This window comes from Aspergillus terreus, genomic scaffold (assembly GCF_000149615.1).
Source record: "Aspergillus terreus NIH2624 scaffold_8 genomic scaffold, whole genome shotgun sequence".
Taxonomy (NCBI): domain Eukaryota; kingdom Fungi; phylum Ascomycota; class Eurotiomycetes; order Eurotiales; family Aspergillaceae; genus Aspergillus; species Aspergillus terreus.
This window is the reverse complement of record NT_165931.1, coordinates 637,943-663,632: the sequence shown is the minus strand read 5'-3', so window position 1 is coordinate 663,632 and position 25,690 is coordinate 637,943. Positions and strand designations below refer to the sequence as shown.

The following is a 25,690-nucleotide window of genomic DNA, read 5'->3' as shown; positions in this document are numbered from 1 at the left end:
CCAGGTGAAGGTCTGACACCAGATAACTGAAGATGTCGACATGAGACTACCGTGGAAGCTGCAGCTGCAAAGACCCGAGGACTTAATGACCCACCGCCTGCAATTGTTGGCTCGGAGCAGAGTCCGCCATTTGTTCTGTTGATCTGGAATCTAGGCTCACCATTATAACTAGCGCTATGATCTACACCGGAGGCTCGACAGCTTCCTTGGTTCGGCCCCTGCGGAAACATTAAGTCGTAGACGACAGCTCTAGATGTAGTTTGACTGATTTCCGCAAGAAAACTCTGTTTGTTCTATTTATTTGCGCGACAGTGATATCATGCGTTGCGTCAGGACGAGCGTTGCAGTGTTCTAGGCTGTGGAGGACCGAGCACGCGTGGCATGCACGTCATCAATACAAAAGATGAATCACGACTGCAATTGATGTGACAATGCCTTTGTTCAGCCAGCCGAGGTCGCACAAGGGCCAGGTAAATCGGTCAGGGTTCGATGTCAGGTTGCGCCATCCGGACAACGTGCGGGTTTCCCCGATCACATGCATTGCGTCTCCGAGCGCGCCCGAGTCCTTGATCTGCATCACTGCGTATGCTGTATTACACTACCTTATTTGGTACCTACCTAGTACCTAGGTAGCTTGGATAGTAACTATCGAACGCTGTATGTTTTGAAGTAGAGATTCGTCGATTCGACAAGACATAGGTACCCCTCTCGTTATACCCTCGTATTTGATTATGTTGGGGATGACGGGCTTCTGCATACATATGCGTGTCATGGCATGGCGAGACACATGGGTTGGTTCTTGCCATATCGTACCTATGTCAGATCGACAAGACTGAGCTCGGGCGACCTTTGTGGGTCCCATCAGGTAGATATATTGACACGAATAAGTTCAAGGACATACTTGCGGTGAGGGATTTGTGTCCTGTCTTATACCTGGTGTCATGATTATAACTAGAGCATGGTTGAAACAGAATAGTGAATTGGATGTCACCTACAGGTGGGCCAAGGGTGTGAGGCGAGGCCTGATACTAATTTCTTATAGGATGGATCGTGGTGGTTAGGTAGGATGTACTCCGGAGTAGGGAGAGGTACCTGGTACTTCTGTTCCTTGGGTGAAACTCTTATCACAACATCTAGAGCAAGAGGTACTCTGGTACCCATGTCATGCCATCGTGCTCCTCGGGTTGATTAGAGCTTGAAACATGCGACGCAACTCAACAAGCACAGATTGTCGAATGCGAGGACCTCAGAGATACGTGGATAGGGATGCATGCATGCATGGAGGGAGGTCGATCAACCTGTTGTGGGGCAGGGTACATGGTGACGAATATTATCGACCTGCATCATTAAGGGTGTCACTCTGCAGAATCAGCTGAAGAAGGATGGGAGAGCATTATGTGGCCTGCGTTATTTGTATGCATCTGTAGGAATCATGGGATGGAAATGATCCCGAGGTACACGGGAATTCTTATAGGAGGGAAATCACCCGTGGAAATCAAACGATTCCAGAAGTCTTCTCCCTTGTGATAAGCCCACCGGATAATCGGCCTGCCTGCCCGCCTAGTGCCGATCATCTTACGAGGAGACTGAAGATACAAAACCCGGCGATCCCAAGGCCGAGAATCGATGGGAGATTGCTGCTCTGGTGGATTGTCTCCGTGATAGCAGTATCCTATTTTTCTGTTCTTTACAACCATCTATCAAACCTTACCGACGACCGACCTTGGATTGACTCCGATCTCTGGATCTCTGCGGTGTTCGTGGGAAATCTCCGGTATGTATGTGACGTAACGTATTGTTCGCCTGAATCAATGCATGATCGCATGGAGAGAATTCATCCAGCGCCCTGTTGCGTGACTAGGATGATTAGTCGCATTCCCTCAGCCCGTTCTCGTTTCCCCCTCTTTCTATCTCTCTTCTCTGGGTTTCTTCTACTCCATACTATCTGACTGACTGTGTGCCAGTGTTGTGTGGAACCCTAAGAACAAGCTCGCGTTATCGGCGGTTCTTTCAACCTTCCGCCTGTCTTTGCCACAAGGGAACTCCCAATCTTACGTACGTACTTGGTGTACCCAAGACAAGAGGAAGAAGGGGGTGACGGAAACGGCTGCTGCCCCCCACTCTCTTCTTATTTCATAATAATACTTATCTTTTTCATTTTCTTTTTTAGCCTGGTGGGCCCCATACCTGGTACTCGTCGACCCTGCAAGTCTGGACAGTCACCGGTAGATCGGTGGCCGGTTCCAATTATTCATTGCGTTTGCACCAGAAAAATCCATCCATATCTGTCATATTTTCCCTCTCCCTTTTCTTCTTCCTCTTCCTCTTCCTCTTCTTCTATTTATTGCTTTTTCCGTTAAGACCATCCTCGCCCATTCTATCGCCCACCCGACCGCTGCCGTGCAACCTTCCGCTCTCGGCGCCATCATTCCGTCTTATCGCGCCTGTCGCCCGTCTCTGCGGCTATTGGTTGATCCGCCATGGCCCTCAGTTTCTTTGGTGGCGGAGGGAGTGCAAGTCACGCAAAGTATTTCGACATTCGGTGCGTTCAATCCCTTGCATTTCGTGTCAAATTAAAGAATTCGGTCACTAATATGCGATACCAGCCTCGATGAGGATTACATTGTTTTTCGAGGGGGAGAACAAGAGGCCGCTAGCGCCCATCTGAGCGGGAAGCTGATCCTTTGTCTGTCGGAACCGCTCTCCATCAAGCATATCCGGCTTCACCTGACCGGCATTTCGCGCGTGTGGTGAGTATTCCCTTGCGAACCACCATGGAGGATGGCCGAGGAAACCGACGACTAACCCGCGTCAATAGTTGGCACCTCCCGAGTAGCTCCGCCGGAGGCGGTAGAAAGTCCTGGAGAGAGCGCGTATTCTACGAGAAGACATGGCGATTCAGAGAACCCGGCAAGGGAAAGACCGAGATCCTCCCTGCCGGCAACTATGAGTACCCTTTCAACATCGTCCTCGAAGGGTCGATGCCCGAGAGTGTCGAAGGCCTCAGCGACACCTACGTCACCTACCGCTTCAAGGCTGAAATCGGCCGCAAATATGCAAAGGATATTGTTGTTCGGAGACCGTTGCGCATTATTCGGACCCTGGAGCCCAGTGCGCTGGAACTCTCTCATGCCATGGTAAGGATTTTATGTGTTCACCCATCTGCTGGCATCGTTGCTCACCTATCTGCAGTCCGTTGAGAACATCTGGCCCAACAAGATCGAGTACTCGATTAGCACCCCGACCAAAGCCGTCATCTTCGGAACCAGCATCCGCGTCGATTTCAAGCTCATCCCCCTTTTGAAGGGCCTCAAAATCGGACAGATTGTCTCCCAACTGATTGAGAGCCACGATCTCACTTTGAACCCCGAGGACCCGGATTCCATCCGCAACACGTACAAGAACACGAGGACCATCATCAACGACGAATATGAGCTCGACGCAGACAATGCGTTGGAAATCATTGACGAGGCTGCAGAAGGATACCAGTTCTCGCGATTCCTCGACCTCCCAAAGACCTTGACCCGTTGTCTACAAGATACCGATACTAAGGGCATCAAGATCCGGCATAAGTTGAAATTCCGGGTCCAACTCCTGAACCCCGACGGTCATATCAGCGAGGTGCGCATGGCATGATTTCTTTTCATCGATGGAAATACTAACGGACAGCAGCTGCGAGCCACCCTCCCTGTCTCCATCTTCATCTCCCCTAATCTCGCGATCGACGACAACAACAACCTGGTCGACCAAACCCCCCAGACTGCCCAGAGAGCAGTCGACGACCTTGCGCAGCAGGCTCCTCCGCTCTATGGCGAACACCAGTTCGATCAACTGTACAGCGAATTGGACCCGGCCGGTTACCGAACTCCGGGTCCCGGCAGCGGACCGGGTACGCCATTCGGCACTCTCAGTCGTAATCTCTCCGCCGAGAATCTTGCTTCCATGAACGCTTTGACCACCACCGATATCTCCGCCTCCGCATTGCATAGCCGTTTGTCGAATCTCCATGCCAGCCGCCATAGTAATCCATCCCCATCCGAGAGCGAAAACCAGCTGGAAAGCCGCCTGGGCGTTCCGACCGATTATTTCGGTCCCTCATCCGGCTCTAATACCCACAGCCTGACCAGCCCGGAGCTTTCCCGACGGCCATCCGACGAGGTGGATCATGACCATGTCCCGTCCGGCATGGCTACCCCCTTCCACCCGCAATACGCGGAAGTGGAGACCCCTGAGCCGTGTCCCAAGTTATTCCACAGCGGTCCGCACTTCTGTGCGCCCACACGATTCGGGGTTGCCGGACTATCAGGCGGTGATAGCCGAGGATGTGGCGATCCCGGCTCCTCAGTCGCCTCAGCAAGCTCATGTTCGCAGCGCCAACCGCAGCTCGTCATATTTTAATCCGATGGATCTCCTTCACCACCGACCAGGCTATCCCGGCGGCCACGGCGACGAGGAGGAGCGCCAGTTGCGTCTCATGCAGGCTCGCGCCCGCGTTTGATGCAGCATTTTATTCCGGTACATATATCAGTATAGACAACCAGGATGCTCGATCATGCCGGGTCTACGAAGGGCTGTCCGGCTGCTTTATCCTCGGATGATTGCTCTAATGATGATCATGAATCCTCGGTGCTGGACACCGAGGACTGTTTTGGGGAACCATCTCTCTTTCGAAAAAGCACAACCCAGGACTGGGCGTCTACTATGCGCATGTGACGGTCGGCTGTCTTCAAGACTTGATCCTGGGCTGCGGCGTCTTTGGTTTCATATCTTAGAATTGGGAAGATGGGTTTGTTCTTGGGCGTTAATTCCATTTGATAGACGGGATAATACTTATATTTGTCGGCACATTGGATCAGAAATCGCATAGCAGGAAAGGTACGACAACCAGCTGACACGGTGAGTCAGCATGAATTACGCACATGTATTTGGAGGAACCTTTTCTCTTTTCCTTTGTTTTTTGTTGATTTCTATACCGGTGTTTATAATTATATCACATATGATGCCTAAGGCAACTAAAAGAAGGTTACTCCGATTACTTCATACGATGACCTCATAGGCGTCGATCAACCAGAACAGCATCACCGACCGCCCTTGGTCGGCCGCCACGCCACACCACCACTTCCCACCCAATTCCTCCCCCACTTTCAGCTCTCTTCTCTGGATATATCTCGCCGTCGTCTGCTGCCCGTCGTTCTCTCCCCCGTACACCGCCACCACTACTATCACCCTCTCCCGGTATTTCTTTAACCATCCTCACTTTCGGGATCTCGGGGTCACTTACTGCCCCACTCTCTTTCCGCTGCGCCGGAAACGAATTCCACAAAGACCGATCTAACGCCAATAGCTCCATTAGTCCTTCGTGCGGTGTACTTAACACTAGCCCCAGGTACCGCCCTGAGTGAAAACACTTCATTTGGCCGTCTGAACCTCCTTCCTTCCTCTGCGCTTGTGTGAACCGTGCTACAAACAATACCCAGCATGTCGGCAACCAGCAGTCCTGTGGACACAAGACTCCCCCACCGATCCTCCACGATGAGGAGTTCGATCGGCCCCGATCGTCGCGCTTCCATGAGCGACGATGAGGCGATCCCGGACACCGACAGCAATGAGGTATGCGATTGTTCATTCGCTTCCATGGTTGCTCTCAATGGATTGCGCCAGTGACTGATTCCACCTTTGCGCTGCAGACTACAAACCTCCTCCTCGAACGTCTCCGCGCCTGGAAGCACATGTGTGGCAACTTGGAAGACTATGTCAGTGTCACGGCTAAGGTGCAAAAGTCTCAGTCTAAGGACTATGAGAAGGTCTTGAAGGTGCGTTCTCTCGTTGGCTACCGTTGTTGATTTTCGAAGACTAATGCGCGGCTTTCTTTGGAATAGACCGTGAGCGATCCCCTGCGGGAGGGCCACCATTTCTCTCAAAGTGCTGGCGGAGTCTCCTCGATGTTCGAGTCCATCCGCTCCAATACTCAGGTACTGCTCAATCGCTAGTGCGCAGTTGTCGCAATGCCCGCTGACCCGACAATCTCGGCAGGGAATGGTCAACATGTATCTTGATACGGAAAAGAACTTGAAAGGTTCCATCATGCCGACATTGGAGCGCCTTCACAAGGAGATCAAGAACAAGTCGAAGGAATGAAGAGCGGCGCTTCGAAGAGCTCCAAGGCCGTCGAAAAGGCCCGCGGCGTTACCCAGAAGCACATTGAACTTCTGGCGCAACAGGCCGCCTCTTTCGACGCATCGTCTGGCAACAAGCTCGAACCGCATCATGACCCCTACATTCTGCGCCGTGGTGTCACACACCGCCTCAACAAGCAGGTCATTGAAGAGAACAACAACCGCCAAGACATTATCGCAGTGCAGAACAACTTCCAACAGTTTGAGGCGCACGTCCTCCAGACTCTCCAGTCTGCCCTGGAGCAGTTCGTGCTATTCATGAACGGCCAGCTGGATCGTCATCGTACCATGTACTCGGACATGCTGGCCTCTGCCCAGCGGGTTCCCCCGGACTTCGAATGGGTCAACTTCATCACCCAGAACCACGCTTCGCTCGTCGACCCTGACGCCCCGCCTCGGTCCCTGGCCAGCATTAACTTCCCCAACCAGGACCACCGTGCCACGCAGGCGTTGGTCGAAGGAAAGCTTGAGCGCAAATCGCGCGCGGTCATCAAGGGCTATAGCTCCGGGTACTACGTGGTCACGCCTGCGCGCTACCTCCACGAATTCAAGGACAACGATGACCTCCAGCGGGACCCCTCACCGGAGCTGTCGCTGTACCTCCCTGACTGCGTCGTTGGCGCCATTGACGGAAATAAGTTCACGGTGAAGGGCAAGGACGTATCCAGCGGCAAAGTTGGAAACGCTTTCCACACCACCAGCGAGCTGAACTTTAAGGCCGTCAGCCCCAGCGATGCTGAGCGCTGGTGGAACGCCATCAAGGATGCCAGCCGGGGCCCCGTGCACGCCAGCACCACTTCCGGCCCGTCGCAGCCGACCAGTCCTGCTGTGGCTACCGCTGCCGCCGAACCTCCTGCCTACTCTGAGAAGGCGGGCGAGGCCACGTCCCCTCAGACGCCTCAGGAACCCGCCAGCGCCACGAGTACCACCCACCCCGGTGTTAACCGCACCGACACATCTGGTACTGCTGGTACTACTGGTACGGGCAGTCTGTATTCGGCTTCGGTTGACACGCCTGCCACTAATGCTGCTGCTACTGATGCTCCCACGGGTGCTCCTACTACGAGCGCTCCTGCTACGGGTGAGAAGTCGTGAATGGGTTTTTATGATGCAATCATTGCTTAATATCCCGATTGGTTTATTGATGGAGGGCAATTGGTATCCCTTATTGTTCTTGTTAACTAAGAGTATTCGTTTATACCGTCTTTAGTATATACTAATGGGATTGTCGTACTCAATCAACGCGCAGTCGGGCTGTATACAGTCGACTGCTGATTATATTGATGGGTATATGACGGCTCGGGCCTGACGTATATTCACGCGTGAAAGGACTTATTTGCAATCATAATTTAGGCAACCGACTCGATACCTAACAGCGCTCAAAAACCACAATATGCGAGAATCATACACATCCGTGACCATCACGAAAAAGCCCTCACCAGAAGGACCAACAGCTTCCCCCCGAAACAAAAGGGATATAACAAAAAAGAGAAAACGCTAGTACCCACGCTAAAAATCCTCCGGACTCTCCAGATCATCCAGCTTCTGACTCAAGAACCGCCCCAGCGCGGCTGACTTGGACTCCAGAGCCAGCAGAATGGCCGGCGACGCGGAGAGGTTCAAACTCGCCAGCCGCTGGAGGTCACTACTTCGATCGATCTGGTACTGCGTTTCGAGCTGCGCGTCCGTCTGCAGCGCCGTCTCGCTCTGGATCCGCGACATGCTCTGCGGCGTGCCGTTGGCGGGGGTGTGATTCGCCGACGACGTCCGGGCCTGCGCGTGCTCGGCGTCTGGGCCGGCGGCGGCGGGCTCATTGTCCGAACCGGTTCCGTTGGTGGCTGGCTTCGCTGACCCGTTGATGGCGGCGGGCGTGGCGAGCTTCGACGGGCCTACGGCCGCGAGGAGGACCTTGTCTGCGATGCGGGTGACCACGGCGACGAGGTCGTCAAGCTCGAAGACGATGGAGCCCACGTCGCCCAGGGAGACGGATTGTGCGGTGACATAGGAGGACGGATGACTGGCGGGGTTGACGCCGGTGAGGTTGCCTGTGGAGGCGCTCTTGGCGTAGCATGTGTAGGCGGCGCCGTAGGTGGCGCTCAGGTTGCGCAGTTGGCGGGTTGGGAGGGGAGAGGCGTAGGCGAAGATGGCGCCATTAGTAGCGAAGACTCTGGGTTGGGAAAAGTTAGCGGGGATGTGTGGGGGTGGTGTAGGGAGACACGGGGTATAGGTGCCGTACAGGATGGATGTGATCTCGGGCGGCGAGAGGTTGTCCTCGAGCAGGTCGCTGAGGGCCTCTGCATCCAACATTTTAATATCGGGGAGCCCGGGAATCATGGTGTCGGGATGGTGGTCGTCACCACGGGCCGGAGGATGATACTGGTACTCGGGCTTCTCGTCGATGCGCCAGCCCTTGGGCGGGGACCACGAACAATCTTCGGGAAAGAAGAAGCAGTTGTCCCAATAGTCGCGGTCGTCGTGGGTCGTACTCGATCGGCTCGTCGGAGCTCTCTAGGAGGTCCTGGGCGTACTGGTACTGGCTCTGCGCCCAGTATGGTCGGTGAGAGACGTCGTAGAGGATATCCCGAGGCGGAGTTTCATGCGTGTAACTCGGACGCACTGGGGGTTCAAATTCAGCCATTTTTCATGAATAGTTGAGTTGCGGGGTTGGAAGCAACGGTGGGCAGGCGTGAGAGGGTGGTGTATGATTTGGAGGTGTTGCGTAGAGACTCTGGGTGCTCTGGAACACGAATGGAGATACACAAGATGCGCAGTTTTATAGTCCTCAAGAAACGAAGGAAACACAATGTAGACATCGATCCCGCTGGTAGTGGTGGCACAAAAGATGTACGACGCGAAGTCCGTTTGACAACCAGGAGGTAAGGGAGTGAACTGTGCCTCTGATCCACACCTGGGCCCAACGTCTCGCCGCCCATCGTGGAATCCGCGCTGGCTGACACGAGAGGCCGAGAGACTTACGTCGCAAGGCAGAACGTGGGGACAAAGAGCGCCGTGGGGGGGAAGCGTCAAAGGCTGTTCGACGACGGCGTTGAGGGGAGGAAGTTGGACTACCAGAGGCATTTCTGGTAGGTTAAGCCACGGGCAAAAGAAAACAACAATGGGGCCAAAAGATGGGAAAAAAAGAAACGAAAAGCCAAAAGGAAAGGCAGGATGGGGGAGGGCGGAGAAGTCGACGAGCCAACAGTTCGAACCGGGGATCAACAACGAACCTTAGATTGGGCGGACGGCGGTGGGGATAGACGATCGAGGAGCACAATGGACTGGACGCAATTGCAAGCCGAGAAGAAATTGTTAACTACTGTTTGTTATGGAGGACGAGAAGAGGAGAGAAATGGAGGTTTGGGGAGAAGTAGATCAGTTATCGATTCCGATGGTTAGTTAGTTAGTTGACCATTTGGGGAGACGGATTATGTCATCCACCGTTGGTCACCGCCTTGGTGCCTGAGGATTGAGGTACGGTCCTGCGCAAGACCTGATGAGAACTTTCCTCCTAGCCTGTACGTAGTAGCTTGGTATATTATGATTATCGACACCTTTAATACCTACTAATCTATCAAATAGCGGATATCGACGTTACATTGTGTCTACTCAGATAGACTATGGGATAGTAAACAGTGCTGCTGGCGTTATCCGGCCGATAGCGTCATAGCCTTCCCCACCATGGCTTTTTCTCCTCACGCTGCTCACTAATCGCCCTTTTCAACCCCTCTTCTCCTCTCTCTCTCCATCTCCATGTTCTCCTCGCTTCGTCTCGCCTCTCTCAGGGTCCCCAAACCAAGCTTTTCTGTCTTTCTTGGTACGGTCCATCCGGCTGCGAGATCTCCGTTAGGCTCGATTGCATGCTGACACCTGATTTGTGCCACAGGATCTAGTAGATCCCTGGCAACCATGGCTTCCGAAACCTCCAAATACAAGCTTAACCGTTGGTCTCCTTCTAACTTTAAGGGCTCTTTTACTACACACTCAGATCTAACAATGGCTGGCAGATACCATGATTCGGGTGAAAGACCCGAAGAAATCAGGTAATATATGAGCATCGTTCATCACCCACTGACAACTCGCTAACCACGCCCAGTGGAATTCTACAAGTTCCTCGGTCTCAACCAAATCCAGCAGCTGGACTTCCCCGAAAACAAGTTCTCTCTGTACTTCCTCGCTTACAATGGCCCCAAGTCTCTGCAAGGTGATCGTCACTGGACGGATCGTAACGCCGTGCTGGAGCTCACCCACAACTACGGCACCGAGAGCGACCCCAACTACAGCGTCGCCAACGGAAACACAGAACCTCACCGTGGATTCGGCCACATCGCTATCTCCGTCGATAACATCGAGGCCGCCTGCAAGAGACTCGAGGATGCCGGCTACCCATTCCAGAAGAAACTCACCGAGGGTCGCATGAAGCACATCGCCTTCGCCAAGGACCCCGATGGCTACTGGGTGGAAATCATCCGCCGCCACGACGAGGATGTCGGTACTACGACTGATACGGCCAACTACCGCCTCAACCACACCATGCTTCGCGTCAAGTCTGCCGAGACCAGTCTGAAGTTCTACCAGGAGGTGATGGGTATGACGCTGCTGCGGACTATTGAGAACAAGGATGCGGCCTTCAATTTGTATTTCCTGGGATACCCGGCGTCCAACCCACAGACGCGCGAGAACGCCAAGAACCCGGTGGCCGAGTGGGGAGGGTCTCCTTGAGTTGACCTGGAATTACGGTACGGAGAAGCAGGAGGGCAAGGTGTACCACGACGGTAACTCCGAGCCTCAGGGCTTCGGTCATATTTGTAAGTTCTCCTGGCAGTCTGCCATACCACCGGATCATCGTGACTGACCCATTGGTACTTTGCTCAGGCGTGTCGGTCGATGATTTGAATGCCGCCTGCGAGCGTTTTGAGTCGCTGAACGTCAACTGGAAGAAGCGCCTGACGGACGGACGGATGAAGAACGTGGCGTTCATTCTGGATCCGGATGGGTACTGGATTGAGGTGATTCAGAACGAGACGCTCAAGCGCACCAGCAACTGGTAATCCGACCTTTTGCAGTCTTCGTTGTAACTATTTGACACGAAAATTGAATAGCCAGTGAGAACGATGGAGATTATAATAAATACATAGTACTCTGGATAGTAACAGTGTCTGGCTACAAAGTCCGAATCTAGGCCTGCGGGATATATTTGCCCTGGTGGACTGCTGATGCTCTGGTGACCCTTTGCTGCGCATCTCATAGGCAGATGGCGGTGGGGGAGCTCCTCTTCCTCCCCCGCTTGGCCTCCCCCAGAACCACCATAATTAGTTATTTCTCCCCAGCTTCACCCAGCGCGATGATTTTTTTTCCCCCCTACACCTTGCTGCACTCCAATCATGCTCAGTGTCTTTCTGCTCTTATCCAGAGATGTCGGTTGATCACATGCTTGTCCCCGTTCCCTGAAGGCAGCTATCTCTCGTCTCCGTCTCCAGAGGAAAAGAAAAGTTACCCCCGCGCCATCGCCACCCTAGCTTCAAGCCATGCAGTCGCAGGATGAGAAGCCCAAAAGGGCCCCGCGCAAGCATGTCACCACCGCGTGCGTCCCTTGCCGGGAGAGCAAAATCAGGGTATGTTGGTCGCAGACGCTTCTGCCGCCGCAACCACGAATCGCATACATTCCATGCTGACTGACTTGCGCAGTGCGACGGAGCCACTCCCCACTGTCACAATTGCGAAAGAAAAGGGAAAGACTGCAGGTATCAACATGGGGACGATAAACGGAAGTATGTTGTCAGCTCGCTCCAGCCATCTCTTTTGTCTGCGGATGAACCTCGTATTATCGTGCGTTGCGGGATCCTCGAAGGTGTAATCGACTTTTATGATCTGTGGGGATGATGGTCCATCTCAGCGAACACGGAAATCGCGCAAAGGCAATTATTGTCGCACAGCCAACGGAAACTGACCGTGCCTTATGCAGAGTCTCGCTTCGTGCGGCCACGGATCTCTTTTCAGCCCGGATTGACCAGCTGTGTCAGTTCATCTATGACCATGGGCTAGAGCCGCCCCCCATGAACCCTGATGATGAATCGGGTATCAACAGGGTTTTGGACACACTACAGATTCCTCGGGGGTTGGCGAAAAAGAGAGATGTTGGTGCGCCTTTAGAAAATGGCCCTGCGCAGCCGGCGCAACCTATCCACACTCCACCACCGCTTCCTCCTGTCGAAGAGAGTTTGGGTGGCACGTCGGCTGCAGCCACTGGGGTAACATCATCCCAGCAAAATGCTCCTCACGCCCAGTCAACTCTTCCTCCGGTTGTGAGTAGTCCAGAGCAACCAGCGCCACTTGGTATAAGCCCGGGTCTAGCATTTCCGAATCCCTCTACGCATTGGGGATTCACCCTCCCAACGGCTGAAAGCTTGGACACTATATATGCAAATATCAATGGAAGACCCAATTCTGCGCATGAAAACAGCCTAAGTCCTGACAGTCTCCAACTGACCCAAGACATGCAACGCCAGCCGGGAGTGCTACTCGAGCAAGGACTACAATATAAAGACGACGATTCAGATAGTGGGGAGGAAGATGAGGCTGAGAAAGACGTGATTGAACAGATCTCTCACCGCATCGGGACATTGAAAATCGCAGGGGATGGCCACTTGCGATTCTACGGAGCTACCTCCAACCTCAATCTAGTCGATGTTTCAGCGACCCAACAGCGCCAGCGCCCTGACGCACGTACTGTGCGTCACGATGGTCAGGACATTCTGAACCACCTGCGTGTTGGTCAGGCGGTGGACGAGGCCCTCGAAAACCACCTTGTGGAGCTGTACTTTACTTGGCAGAACACAAGCACTTATGTGGTTGACAAAGAAATGTTCATGATTGCGAGGGCAAAGTGGAGGAACGAGCTGGATGACACTCCATTCTATTCCGAAGTCCTTACGAATGCCATGTACGATCCGACCTAACGATTTTTCTGTTCCATGGCTAATACCTGTTAGGTGCGCTATTGGAAGTGCGTTCGAGGCTAGGTACCACCCTACCTTTATCACTTTTCCCAAGTCATTGTCCGAGTTCTTCGCGGACAGAGCGAAGGCGCTTCTGGAGATCGAATTGGATTCTCCATGTGTTGCGACGGTTCAGGCGCTCGTGATACTGAGCTGCCATGAAGGGTCTTCCAATCGAGATGCGCGGGGTTGGCTATATAGTGGTACGTTGATGTCCATGCCTGAACAACCGGCGTATGCTGACTTTGCTTTCAGGCATGTCTATGAGACTTGCATTTGATCTGGGCTTGCACCTCGACATGACTCCATATGTGGAGAAAGGCGACATCAGTGCATTCGAAGCAGATGTTCGCCGGATCGCGTTCTGGGGCAGTTATGTCGCAGATCAGTAAGCAGAATGTTCTTCATTGATAAAATTGTATTGACTCGGGTCTAGCTTCTGGGGCTTCTATCTGGGACGGCCCTTCCGAATGAATGCAGGAGATATCACCGTTCCCAAGCCTGCGTCGGACTTGGGCTCCGGAAAGGAAGGCATCTGGTATCCATACGGGCTTCCGGTTAAATCAGATTTACTGAAAAACGGGTTGAGAAATCCTCATGAATTGATAAGCCGTCAATTCGCTATCCTTTGGGAGATAATCTCCCCTGTCGGCCACATCCTGTAAGTCACATAGTACATATATTTCTCTCTCGCCAGATGCTGACTTGTTACAGGTATGGATGTTCTGATATTCCCCGACATGATCTTCAAAGGTTGTGTCACCGAGTGACGGACGATCTGTTTGCGTGGAAAGCGAATCTACCTTCCAATCTAAACATTGACCTCGAAAACGACAACATTCCAAAGCTACCCCACCTCTTGATGCTACAGTATGTCGATTGTCCGTACCTTACCATAAAGGACACGCACTGACGACAACAGCATGCAATATCATCAGATCGTCATCTTCACCCACCGACCCTGGGTCTCCAAGAGCTACATTCAGCCGCGTAGTCCGCGCCAGGGTCCCGGATACCACCATGCTCGCAGGATGTGCATCGAGTCGTCAATGGCTATTGCGCGACTGCTTCACATCTACGAAAAGTTTTACACCTTCCGTCGCATGAACAACCAAGTTGTAGCCATCATCTTCAGCGCGGCTCTGATGTTGCTCTATGTTACTCTCTCGAACTCCCCTCGCCCAAGTAGCAGCGGTAGCGACTCTAGCAACAGCAACGCCGAGATGGTCGCATACCTCAATCTCTGCTTTCGCGCTTTGGATGAACTGGGTCAGTCGTTTGAAAACGCCAAGCGGACGAGGGACTTCCTCGTCAGCCTGCAGCGGAGGTGGCAAGCCCGCATGCGCAGGTCTGGCTCCGCCGTGAAGCGGCAGATCAGCAACCGACCATCCATGCAACATCTCGGTGAAGGCAAGCCGGAGTCGGATCCATCTCGGAAGAAATCTCGCGTCACGGCTCCTCAAAGCCAGCCTACCTATCCCTTTTCGATGTCCACAACTTCACCGCCCATCGCAGGCGTACCTCCCAGTCAACCTCAACTCCCTTTACAACCTCTTGACCCTACCCAGCAGGCGGGTGCCTGTCAGCCAGGGGACTTTGATTGGATCCGCAGCTCTGATCTGCAATTGCTGTCGGGAACCTTTGACGACGGTGCCATGTCTAGCGTTGGCAATGTGCAGCAGTATGGCGAGGATCCAACGTTACCCAGTCTTTCGGATATCGAACCGTGGTGGGATTCACCGGGCGAGAATGGCTTCGGGGGTTCCTCTCTATAGCATCTGTCTTGTTTGAATATGAATCTTGGTGTAATTTTAAGCGTGGGCTTACCATTCCTAAGCTTGCACCATGTGATGATTGTTATAGAATTTATAGATTTCGGTTCACACATCTGCCCTCTAACATCAACACTTGAAGAGTATCAGCAGCGTCCAGCCATATAGCATCCTCAGCCAAAGTATATATGTTCTGTCGACGATTGATAACACTGGTAGAGGTCGGTGCATTCATTCATCTTTATCAAAGAATCATATACTGTCTGGGATGTTGTTTTGACATAATCCTACTGCTGAGCATCAATTTCGCTTGGCTCTTACGACGTAGGTCAATTGCCACTGACTCACTTATAACGCATATAACTACCAAGAGCCAAGTATATGAAGAGGTAATGCATACGCAGGAAATGAGACAACGAGTCTGCAACAGAAGTGATAAATCTCTGCGTGGTGAGACTCTCGCGTAACCCGTCGTTTGCTCTCACTTCCACCCTCACCCTCAACCGCTCCAATTCTCCTCTCTGCTTCTTTCTCTCGTCTGTATTCCTTTCTTGCACCCCTCAAGCCTGTACATCAAGCCTTCGCTCTTCATAACCACCCACCAACATGGAGCGAGACCGAGACGCGAAGTTGATCCTCCAGCTTCTTTCCGAAGACCTCGAAGACATCGAACATAAACAAAAGGGCAAACAGCGTGCAGGAAATTTGAGCGACCATGAAGTTGCCCTAGCCTGTATGAGAGACGAAATCCTGGCGGCCCGAACATCCATCGAGGACAGTATCCTGGCCATCAGCACGAGCGCTGCAATCGCCACCGATCAAAAGATCCTAGCATCTCTCCGACAGGAAGAAACGCTCGCAACCCAAGACCGTCACTACGCACTTGCCCTCAACGGCGACGAACAACCCCCGGATGCACCACACGCAGTAGCTGAAGAGCATAACGAAGATGCTGTCTCCATCGCCTTTGGGGACATCATGGACCGCGCGGCTACACACAACGAAGCACACAGCAGAACAGCCGCATCAGCTTCGGCATCATCATCTCGGGCCCCAATTCCCGGAACGGAGTGTGCATCCTGCTTTGAGAAGTGCGAGCCCACGCTGTTCATGGACTTCTGCCGCCACGCCTTCTGCCACGATTGCACCCGACAGATGTTCCTCAGAGCCACCAAAGACGAAGAGCTCTACCCCCCGCGCTGCTGCGGCCACATCGTCACCCCGGGAATAGCGATGAGGGTCCTCGACTACGCCGAGCTCCGGTCGTTCAGCGAGAAGGCCATGGAATACTCCGCGAAGGACCGCGTGTATTGCGCCGATGCGACCTGATCCAAGTTCATCCCGCCGTTCGCGATCCAAGACGAGCTGGCTACCTGCCCTGAATGCCACCAGCAGACGCACGTGCCGTGTCGCTCTCTCGCGCACCCGCGTGTCGACTGTCCGATGGATGTCGCTCTCCACGATATATTGGACATGGCGGAGGCGCGGCGTTGGAGACGGTGTTACAATTGTCGGGCTATGGTGGAGCTTCAGCACGGATGTAATCATATCTACTGTCGGTGGGTAGGCCCTGAGCTTCTTCCAAACGATATGTTTATTTATGACACTGACGGTTGATAGGTGGGGTAAGGAGTTCTGTTACGTGTGCGGTCAGGCCTGGAAGACCTGCGACTGTCCCCTTTGGCATGAGGACCGGCTGGTCGTCGTGGTGAACGAGGCCGTGGATGAGGAAGTCGCGCCAGACGCGAATGTTTACCAGCGCCGTAACGCCGCTGCCCGGATCAGAGAGGATCTATTGCACCACGAGGATATTGGCTGCGATCATCACCGACGGTCCCAATGGGCTTGGAGAGACAAAGGTTGCGCTGCGAGATCTGCAACACTTACATGCGTGCGTACATATTTGTATGCAAGAACTGCCGCATGAGGGCTTGTTATGGCTGCCGGAGACATCGATTGAGGTAATGGCAAACCTGAGTTCGGACAGTGCAGGCGTTGTCTGGTCGTGAGCCTGCGGTTGTTTCGGACATATTGGAGCTTTTCATGTTGAGGAAGATAGCGGTTGGCAAAAAATCGCGCTGGAGAGAGGCTTACAGTGCATAGTCTGTTTAATTCGGATGACAGGCACGTCTGTTGTCACATTCTGGAGCGTGATCATGGCAAGTCAGATGTCTGTGTTCGCAAGACTTATGTACGACCTTGCCATGTGTGATGATTCTGATTTCTGAAGCAATGAAAGATTCATAATATAAATCTGTGAAATAACCAGAACCTCCAGTGGTAAAATTAGATTGCCAGTGAGCTGAGAGCAGTCCTGTTTGCATCTATTTTCAATATCCGTCCCGACAAGATTGGATCGACAGCATGATGAATACCCTCTCACAGCTCAATCGGCCGACAAAGTCTCCATAATCCATTCCCCTGCACGCCCCGCTTGTATCTCATCTGATTCCGAGGACGGGATCGGGGCCAGCGTCACACGGCGTTCTCCGACCCCCTTCTCATGGCCCCAGAAACACGCCCGCCGCATGACATCCACCATCTCACTGGCCTGGCTGGCTAGTACTGTTGAAGTATTGGCAGATTTAGGTGTCCGAGAACTGTGTGAAGGTTCGGCATTGTTGAGCTCCATGCGGGAGAAGATACGGACCCAAGGGAGGGCCACTTGAAGACGCTTCACCCCTAGTTGATAATGCAAACCAGAAGAGCCCCCTGTCCCATAATCGAGACCGTATGGAGGCCATCGTCTGAGGGCTTTCCGACGGCGGACGGGCTGTTTGGGATCATCGTCTTGCTCGGATATCGTATTTGTTGGGTACTCCGTATCTGTATTGTTGCCTTCAACCGCATGCATATGCACATCCCAATAGTCAATTTGCTCCTCAGACCGCGACAGTGGCTTCAAGACAGGGACCGGATATTCCGGTCCTGTAAAATACGTTGGAATTGCTGGAGGCACATCCTTTCCCGCCGAGCGCAGGAAAAGCACCGGGGAGGCGAACGCATCAAAGTACCGTTCCGGCGTGGAAAACAGTCTCTCCCGCGCGTCAAGCAGCGGTACCAGGTCCCGCGGAGCGTGTCTTGCCATGCGGCTAGACCTTCTTCTCGCGGGAGTAGACTTGTGGCCGTGCTGTGCGGTTTGCGTACAGAATGCGTCCAGGCCCGGCCAGTCACAGACTGGTTCCAATGCCGCCACTGCTTTGACCGACGCGGCTTCGGTCAAGGCAAGCGTGAGCGCCAACGAGCCGCCGATGTGCGTGCCGATGATCCCGAGGCGGTCGGGTTGGAGATTCTGGGAGACCCAGTCGAATCCTGCAAGGGTGTCGTGCACTGGAATGGGGTATTGGTAATGACGTACCCCTGGGTTAGTACCAGCGTAGGCGTGGTCTCCGGATGGGTTGTCAGTGGGCATCACTTCAGGCAATGCGTGGTGTGAGTCATGTAAGACATTTCCCAGACGGTAGTTGATAGTTACGATTGTTGCATGGGTGGTCGATGCTAGAATACTTGGGATCTGGGACACACGGGACCCGTTCCCAGAGACGTCAAACAAGGGACCAGGTGGTAGATGGACGATAACATTCCGACGGGCATGTCTTGATGGGATAGACGGCTGGATGGTACTGGCAGTTGTTAGCGATTGTAAACAGCTAGATGGTAGCCCCATACTCTAAGGTGATATAGCCACTGCTCCCCACAGGGATAGCATAGTTCTGTGTGACTGTTGATACGCGGCGGAAGCCTCTAATACATGGACCAGAGAAGCACCGACAATGAAATATGAGTTTCGAGAATGGGTTGAGGGTTGAGAGGCGCATCCCGCCATGATGTACTCGGGGTGAAGGATGAGGGAGTCAAGGGGGAGACGGAGTTGATTAAGGGAAAAGGGTGATGGTGCGTGGCTTTTGGAGGGAGAATCGTGGTCTCAATACCAGGCGGTACTAGTAGCCAGATTACGCCCAGCAAGCCCACAGTGTGAATTATAAGACCAAATTAAACATAAGCCTTGGATGATCAGTTGCAGGTTATTCTCCAAGTCTGCTTCTTTACTCCAGGAGAGATACTCTTGCTATACTTGTCAAAAAGTTGACCGTTTAAACGTCTTCCCTTCTAATCAGGAATTTGTATCATCAAAATTTCCAGCTGAGATTGTCCTCTATGCACAATAAAGCTACCACCCAGTTGGATTTATATGGCTACACAGGACCTGGCTCCATATGTACACTGCAAGCAACAGGCTAAGCCTTGGCCTCTTCCACATGATCACTGAGTGGTATCTTCGCATCGGCCTGAGTCGCTTCAAAGAAGTTCTCTCGAGCGTTCTGGCAAATGTAGCCTGTATTCTGAGTCAACGACTGGTTATTTCCACCCGCGCTGTAGGAAATGCTTACTCGAAAACTTCCTCGCGGGCACCTTAGCCTCAAACATTTCGTCAAGCTCTGCGGCAGAGCGTCCTCTGGTTTCAGGCAGATAAAAGAAGACGATCAGTACTGAGAAAAGCATCCAGCCAGCAAATATCAGGTATGTCTTGGCTTGGAGGTTGGCACTGGACGGGGTTAGTTCTCTGTGCATAGGGGCTCAGGTGACCAACCCCAAAGGGAGCCGTGGACCTACCCGTCAGACTGTGCAATGTACGGCAGTACGTATGTCACAACCATATTGAATGCTGCAAGCGCCAGAAACGTCAACCCGCTGGTACGGTTCTTCAAGCGGGCAGTTGGCATCTCCGCAGCAACCACGTAAGTGAGGCCTCCAAATCCCGCAGCGTAAAAGAACCCAAACATCAGGCAAAAGCCAGCAAGTGCCTTTGCAGCGCCAGGATGGGCGGTCGTGTCGACGAATCCCAAGCCCCCGACTACAGTATTGATGATGAGCAGGATGGTGAAGGTCGTGAGAGCCAACGGCCGACGGCCAACACGGTCAACAAGAACCATTCCGACGATAGCACCGGCAAATGAAAGGATGTTCAGGGCAATGACGAGAACGAACGGGTCCTCTCCCGGGGCCACCTGCTGAAGGAAGATGGTAGCGTAGTTGGTCGCAAACGCGATACCAGATAACTGTTGAAGATTTGGAACAGACATGGCTAGAAGCGTGCGGCGGAGATTCACACCCTTGAAGAGCTCGGAGAAGGGGACTTCGATCTCTTCCTGTCTCAGGGCTTTCTGGGCCTTCAGCGCTCGCAGCTCAGACTCGATTTCGGCCTCTGAGTAGCCGCGACGAATCCGGCGGAGAGAGCTCTCTGCCTTCTCGTCCTGGCCCTTAATCAAGAAGAATGTGGGCGCATCTTTGAGGAAGAACAGCCCACAGCCGATGATTAGCGGCCATACAAGTTGTAACCCGATGGGAATACGGTATGAGGCGCTTGTGGTCAGTTTCTCGGCCCCGTAGTTGATACAGGAGGTCACTATCGCCGCGAGATTGATGACGAAGATCGACAGACTGGCTAGAGTGCCGCGGATCTCCTGGGGTGCAATTTCCGGAATCCAGGCGGTAGCCAGGGTCATGAATGTCATGATGGATATATCTGTCGAGTCGAGCCAGTCAGCAGTCACAGAGTAGGTGTCAGACAGCCCCAAGGAGAGGGTTGCTTACAATTCACGAGCCGACCGACAACCAGAAGAGGGATGCCATTTGCGGCAGTCTGCATCGCAGAGGCAACCAGACAAATAGCGCAAGCAACCAGGAGCATCGTTTTCCGACCGTAGCGATCAGCACCAAAGGCAGCCAAAGGAACGCCCAACAGCGAGCCCACAACGGGCAGGGCCGTGATGAGAGAAGTATTGGTTGAAGACAGAAAAGGTACGCCCGAGGCCGTGCGTCCTGTTGCAAAATCATGTACAAAGACCGGCATCGCGAGGACCCCCGATATGATAGCACCATCATACCCAAAGTTCCAGTAGACGAGGCCCAGAACAATTGCTACCGCGAACGACGGATGAGTAGAGGTTTCGCAGATGCGATGGGAGAAGCCTCACCATAGAACACCAGGATTGGATTGTGTCTGGCCTGGTGCCAGAGACTGCGATTTTGACCAGCTTGGATTGACATTTCGACTAAGTTGGGACGTCTGCCGGTTCTGTACTCCGCATACACCCCCAGGGGGTATGGACGAGAGGCATGATATATGTGATGCACGGCAATGTATTATTCGGGAGTCTGGGACCGAGAAACGCGTTGGAAATCCCCCACAGTCTAAAGTCTGGGGTACGTCGCCCAAATTGGAATAGTTCGTGGACACAAACAACCTCTCTTGGCAGCCCTGCGGAAAAAGGCCCGATTTGTGCAAATCCCGGCCCGGGGCCTGGACCGCCCACCTTGCCAGACTCCCTGCATCGCCCGTCGAGATGTGGCCGCGTGTGTTTGGTGGTCGTATGCCACTGATGCTCAAGACGAAACATTGGCCATGCGCGTATCAAGCTTGAAGCACAGAATGCTCTGTTAGTCGCACATCTTCCTAAATCCGTCCAAGAGACCCGTGAACTCCTTGTAATAGGGATGGCGTCCCCCTTGGAATAGGCAGAAGAATCCCAGAAAGCCATTCGCTATCTGGAACAGATATTGCGTGTCCAACCTGCATCGAGGAGACGGCCAAATGCGATCATTCGAGGCATAGTCCGATTGCGGACTAGAGTCGTAACCAGGGTCCTGTGGAGGTGACGGTGACCATGTGATATCCTGCATACAGATCTGTGTAGCGGCGACCAGGAAACCGGAGGCAATCCCAAAACATTTCTCTGCCTAAAATCCAAACGATAAGAGTCAGAGCATTGCCTCTTGCTAAGGTACGGTCGGAAGCCAGTCAGCATGCTTACCACACCCTCCCCATGAGTTTCCCAGCTGCGGATCGAAAACCTCTTGAATAAATCCGTGGTACGTGTTGCAAGATCAACAGCATATTGGAAGCTCAGCTCTGGAGTAGCAGCTTCCACAGCAGACGACATAGGCGACAAATAGCCGTGTGTGAGTGCGATATTCCAGAGACGCATTTGGACCCAGTAACAGGTCAACAAAACATCCGCGTGCTCATTCTCGCTTAGGGAGACGTCTATCGACAATCCGACCGTTTCAAGCGCGGCCCTGAATGTTGATGTTGCCGGCACCGGTGACCTATCCTTAAGATTCCGCCATAAATCGGAATCGATCGTCGCGGTGTCCCGTAACAGCTGTTGGATCTGTTCGCGTGAGGTACGACTGCACAATGAGGGACCGTCGAAAACACTTCCACATTCACCTTGGAGGCAGGAGAGAATTCCTTCATCGACACGTCCGAAAGAATGGACCAATAGACGCAGCGCCGAGACATGCTTACTTTCGTCGACAATTTCACACTCCTGTGCTCTCAATCTGACTTGAGAGAACCGTTGCAGTAAACCGGAAGAAACTGGAGGGAGTGTGGGAGCGCGTCCAAAAGAGGAGGCAAATACCCTTCAGCATTGCCTTAGCTCAGTGTCCAAGGGAGAACAAGGGAGTTATAGTCAGACCTGTCAATGACACCCAGACCGAGATAGATTCTTGCTCTATTATCCCAGGTCTTGACATCGAGCGTATTGTCATGCTCCAGGTCGGGAAGATGAAGCAGTCTGGCAAGGTTGATAGCTTCCTGTAAACGTAGCCAAGCAGCCGCTTCCTTCCCGGTCCGCCAAAGTACACCGGATATGAACATACTCGTCAGCAGGTCCTCTACTGTGGGTGATTCACCCAAGTCAGTGTCTTGATGTAACCGCAGCGACAAGGCAATAGAGCCCGTTGCTGAAGGCCCCATGTCGGCGTCTTGCGAATGGGCGTGTGTGAATGCACAGATGGCGATAACCATAGCTGCGAAGGCCGGATCATGTTGGTGTCGGTAGAGCTTCAAGCCATCAAGAAGAAACGACGCTGAAAAAAAGGGCATGGACGGATGGATCTGGTAAAGATACCGAGAGATTGTGCGATTAATCTCTGCTTCCGAGAATGGGAGCTCCAGCGGATGAATATCTGTCTCCTTCAATGCCACTTCTGGACCCCCAAATTCCCAACCGGGGGCAGATGGAGGTGTGAGGACTGCATCAAAATTGAAACCTGGAGAGCAAGTCTCAATCGTGAATGGATCGGTGGCATCCTGGGTGACAAGGCCGTCTACCAGGCTATCCCATATCACGGAGTTATCCATCGGATCCGCCCTTGAGGAACTCGTAATCGTTCGACCAACGTCATGGCGACCTGCTTTGCTAGCACTTCATCAGGTCAGAAATGGTCGTGCTGATTGTCCAATCGCCCACATACCGGCCCTTCTGCGTCTTTGGTTTCCGCGTATAGCCATATACACAGTGCAAGCCCTTCCGCTGACAGTTTCCGCATGGTGTCCGACGATTGCACTGTCCTTATCAGCAAGCTTCTACCGATATCCCCCATCTGTGAATTATACCTTAGATTTCCGAGAGCGACACTCCCCACAAGAGTGCGGCTGAACGGGTGTCACAGTCGTCGCGTCGAATACAATTTCCGCCATTGAGAAGTTACAAAGATGGAGTTGCAAGTCTTATCTCGAGATGCAGAGCGAGAGGAGTAACGTTGATGTCGGGGGTAGGTAGGGTTTAGGTCCATGTGGGACCAGGTGGGCACCTGGTCCCAGCTCGAACGATACTAGAACAATACTAGCAGCCACGGAAACTTGGACCGGCATGTGGACAAAAGTCGAGACTTAAACATGACAGTCGGTAAAGATCCCAAATTAAAATACGCTCAGTCATCATAAATTGGGTCTAATGCTCTATAGGTGCCATGACTATCATGACTAGACAAGCTCGCAATTTATAAGAACGAAAATAGACCGACAGGAGCTGCTTTTTCAACTGCGTGAATCCAACTTCCAGAGTTGGAATGAAAGAAGCTTGCAATCGGTAGCCGATCCATTTTTACCCGGCTCATACTCAATCCACGGCTGGATCTCGCTGAGCGAGTTGTCCGAAAGATATACCCGGGTCGTGATGGCCGTTCGGTCATTGGCAAATATCTCAAGGATACTTCCATCAAAAAACATTGAGAGGGTCAGAGGTTCTAACTCAAACACGTCATTCTCATCATCTTTACTTCGACGGCGAAAGAGTGTATGCGGGGCGGCTTCGTTTGCGAGACAGAGGCCAGGTATGCTCGTAGAGTGACTCCGGTCAACGTGAAGGGTTTCAGTCTTGGGGGTGAAATAAACCTTGGTTTGTTCTTGATGGTTCATAGAACGTGGAATTGTCAGTAAAAGCTTCAGGTGGTAATAGTGGCTTGGAATATCTGTGACCAATACATACCTTTGGGATGGACGATTCGCAGCCCTACATTCTTAACTGATAGGTCAATGCCAAAGGAGGCTTCCAGATTCCATGCAGTACCAGAGTGAAGCAGAATGGGGGTGTTGTCTTCCTCTAGTCGAGTGTTAAGGGGCGACTTGACCTTGTCCTGACGAAGGCTCTCTATCCGCGGGTCCGGGAGCGCAGCCAGGTATTGGATGGTATACAGAGTCGGATCGCGTTCATCGGCTTTGTGCCCAATGGATGTAATTGACGGAATAGAGGAAACCAGAGCACTCTCCACGCTGTCTAGTGTAACTAGGCGTATCACACGCGGAAAAGACAGAGCCCCGGCCCAGCCTTGACAACGGCGTATTTCCAGCGGAAGATCGTCCTCCTGCACCCAGCCCCAGAGGATATGAGCATTGGTAACGGGATCCCAAAAGGAATTGCCGGCGTAGAAGGCGCCGTAGTCCAACACACCCCCATACTTGAATTTCATACGGAGTGCACCATCCTCTGTCTTGTCCAGGTCCCCGCAAAGAAACATCTGAGCTCTCTCGTCTCGACTGGGTGACCGAGTACTTCCAGGTCGTGGTATCCGTCCCTCGGCACTGAGTATTAGAAAGTCATACGAGCTTGCTCCTGATTCCTCCGATAGAGTAATAAAATTCACCACCTCCCAGTTTGTGCCGAAATCATGGCTCCAGCGGGAGGAGGTAAAGTTCAATCCCAGCTCCATTAAAGGCCCAATATACTCCCACTCATGAAGATGTGGCAGATTCACGCGGTAGAGAAACACCGTTGGAGTGACATTTCTGATGCCGCCAGAAACGATGCCCCAGAGACAAGTGTCAGAGCAGTCAATACGCTGCGACGCATGAAGCCACGGAGCAACGAACGGGTCTCGCCAGCCTGTAACCTCGAGAGAGCCAGGTGGACCTTCCAGCACAGGGTTTGATTTTTCTAGGGCTTTCCAACTCTGACCGCTGTCCTGTGAGACAGCCATATGCAGTCGCTCGCTCCCCCGCACATACTGCCTCGTCCAGTGGATTGGTAAATGATAAACGGCTGTATAGAATGCCGTAATCACACCATTCTGCTTTCCATCACGGTCGTACGGCACCATACAGCCGGTAAAAACACCCTGCGGACTATCGGACGCGCAGGGACGGAGGGTCGGCTGGGCCATGAACTTCCAGTGCAGGAGATCTGTTGAGCAGGCGGACCCCCAGCAGATACTCCCCCACTGGCAATCGTCCGGATTCCACTGAAAGCCCAAGTGGTAAGTCTTGGTCATTGGATTGTACCCCACCGCGCAGGGGTCGTTGATCCATCCTTTCGCCGGCAAGGGGTGAAGACGAGGGCGCCAGCAGTGGGAATGGCCTGGAGATTGGTTGCTGCCCATGATGGAGCGAATCGAGCTCAGATAAGGCGTATTCGATGTTCAATGTGAATGAAAAAATGATGGGAAATGCGAGAAAGGT

General features: G+C 52.9%; 10 protein-coding genes across 10 annotated transcripts; 5 read left to right on the top strand and 5 right to left on the bottom strand.

The window, feature by feature from the left end:
* Nucleotides 1-2,480: 2,480 nt before the first annotated feature.
* Nucleotides 2,481-4,498, top strand: ATEG_05869 (arrestin family protein; the record flags this gene model as incomplete). The annotated part of the gene is made up of 6 exons (XM_001215047.1): nucleotides 2,481-2,542; nucleotides 2,607-2,750; nucleotides 2,819-3,137; nucleotides 3,193-3,621; nucleotides 3,673-4,270; nucleotides 4,317-4,498. 6 exons carry the CDS (start codon nucleotides 2,481-2,483, stop codon nucleotides 4,496-4,498), a joined length of 1,734 nt encoding a protein of 577 aa, XP_001215047.1.
* Nucleotides 4,499-5,478: 980 nt separating this feature from the next.
* ATEG_05868 (PH domain protein) lies at nucleotides 5,479-7,271 on the top strand (the record flags this gene model as incomplete). Its single annotated transcript, XM_001215046.1, has 4 exons — nucleotides 5,479-5,610; nucleotides 5,688-5,813; nucleotides 5,880-5,944; nucleotides 6,077-7,271. The coding sequence occupies 4 exons, from the start codon at nucleotides 5,479-5,481 to the stop codon at nucleotides 7,269-7,271; spliced, it is 1,518 nt and encodes a 505-aa protein (XP_001215046.1).
* A 414-nt stretch (nucleotides 7,272-7,685) lies between these two features.
* On the bottom strand, nucleotides 7,686-8,814 carry ATEG_05867 (uncharacterized protein; the record flags this gene model as incomplete). Its single annotated transcript, XM_001215045.1, has 2 exons — nucleotides 7,686-8,661; nucleotides 8,705-8,814. The coding sequence occupies 2 exons, from the start codon at nucleotides 8,812-8,814 to the stop codon at nucleotides 7,686-7,688; spliced, it is 1,086 nt and encodes a 361-aa protein (XP_001215045.1).
* Nucleotides 8,815-10,185: 1,371 nt separating this feature from the next.
* Nucleotides 10,186-11,224, top strand: ATEG_05866 (lactoylglutathione lyase GLO1; the record flags this gene model as incomplete). The annotated part of the gene is made up of 4 exons (XM_001215044.1): nucleotides 10,186-10,216; nucleotides 10,270-10,868; nucleotides 10,927-10,981; nucleotides 11,049-11,224. 4 exons carry the CDS (start codon nucleotides 10,186-10,188, stop codon nucleotides 11,222-11,224), a joined length of 861 nt encoding a protein of 286 aa, XP_001215044.1.
* Nucleotides 11,225-11,744: 520 nt separating this feature from the next.
* Nucleotides 11,745-14,946, top strand: ATEG_05865 (transcription factor domain-containing protein; the record flags this gene model as incomplete). Its single annotated transcript, XM_001215043.1, has 9 exons — nucleotides 11,745-11,788; nucleotides 11,862-11,944; nucleotides 12,141-12,478; nucleotides 12,683-13,116; nucleotides 13,166-13,374; nucleotides 13,427-13,559; nucleotides 13,608-13,832; nucleotides 13,886-14,041; nucleotides 14,094-14,946. 9 exons carry the CDS (start codon nucleotides 11,745-11,747, stop codon nucleotides 14,944-14,946), a joined length of 2,475 nt encoding a protein of 824 aa, XP_001215043.1.
* A 603-nt stretch (nucleotides 14,947-15,549) lies between these two features.
* On the top strand, nucleotides 15,550-16,870 carry ATEG_05864 (uncharacterized protein; the record flags this gene model as incomplete). The annotated part of the gene is made up of 2 exons (XM_001215042.1): nucleotides 15,550-16,250; nucleotides 16,564-16,870. 2 exons carry the CDS (start codon nucleotides 15,550-15,552, stop codon nucleotides 16,868-16,870), a joined length of 1,008 nt encoding a protein of 335 aa, XP_001215042.1.
* Nucleotides 16,871-17,329: 459 nt separating this feature from the next.
* On the bottom strand, nucleotides 17,330-18,610 carry ATEG_05863 (uncharacterized protein; the record flags this gene model as incomplete). Its single annotated transcript, XM_001215041.1, has 2 exons — nucleotides 17,330-18,303; nucleotides 18,469-18,610. 2 exons carry the CDS (start codon nucleotides 18,608-18,610, stop codon nucleotides 17,330-17,332), a joined length of 1,116 nt encoding a protein of 371 aa, XP_001215041.1.
* Nucleotides 18,611-19,181: 571 nt separating this feature from the next.
* On the bottom strand, nucleotides 19,182-20,797 carry ATEG_05862 (uncharacterized protein; the record flags this gene model as incomplete). Its single annotated transcript, XM_001215040.1, has 4 exons — nucleotides 19,182-19,279; nucleotides 19,335-19,489; nucleotides 19,558-20,470; nucleotides 20,539-20,797. The coding sequence occupies 4 exons, from the start codon at nucleotides 20,795-20,797 to the stop codon at nucleotides 19,182-19,184; spliced, it is 1,425 nt and encodes a 474-aa protein (XP_001215040.1).
* Nucleotides 20,798-22,384: 1,587 nt separating this feature from the next.
* On the bottom strand, nucleotides 22,385-23,434 carry ATEG_05861 (Zn(II)2Cys6 transcription factor; the record flags this gene model as incomplete). Its single annotated transcript, XM_001215039.1, has 3 exons — nucleotides 22,385-23,153; nucleotides 23,209-23,300; nucleotides 23,351-23,434. The coding sequence occupies 3 exons, from the start codon at nucleotides 23,432-23,434 to the stop codon at nucleotides 22,385-22,387; spliced, it is 945 nt and encodes a 314-aa protein (XP_001215039.1).
* Nucleotides 23,435-23,773: 339 nt separating this feature from the next.
* ATEG_05860 (glycoside hydrolase family 32 protein) lies at nucleotides 23,774-25,611 on the bottom strand (the record flags this gene model as incomplete). The annotated part of the gene is made up of 2 exons (XM_001215038.1): nucleotides 23,774-24,141; nucleotides 24,225-25,611. 2 exons carry the CDS (start codon nucleotides 25,609-25,611, stop codon nucleotides 23,774-23,776), a joined length of 1,755 nt encoding a protein of 584 aa, XP_001215038.1.
* Between the last annotated feature and the right edge of the window lie 79 nt (nucleotides 25,612-25,690).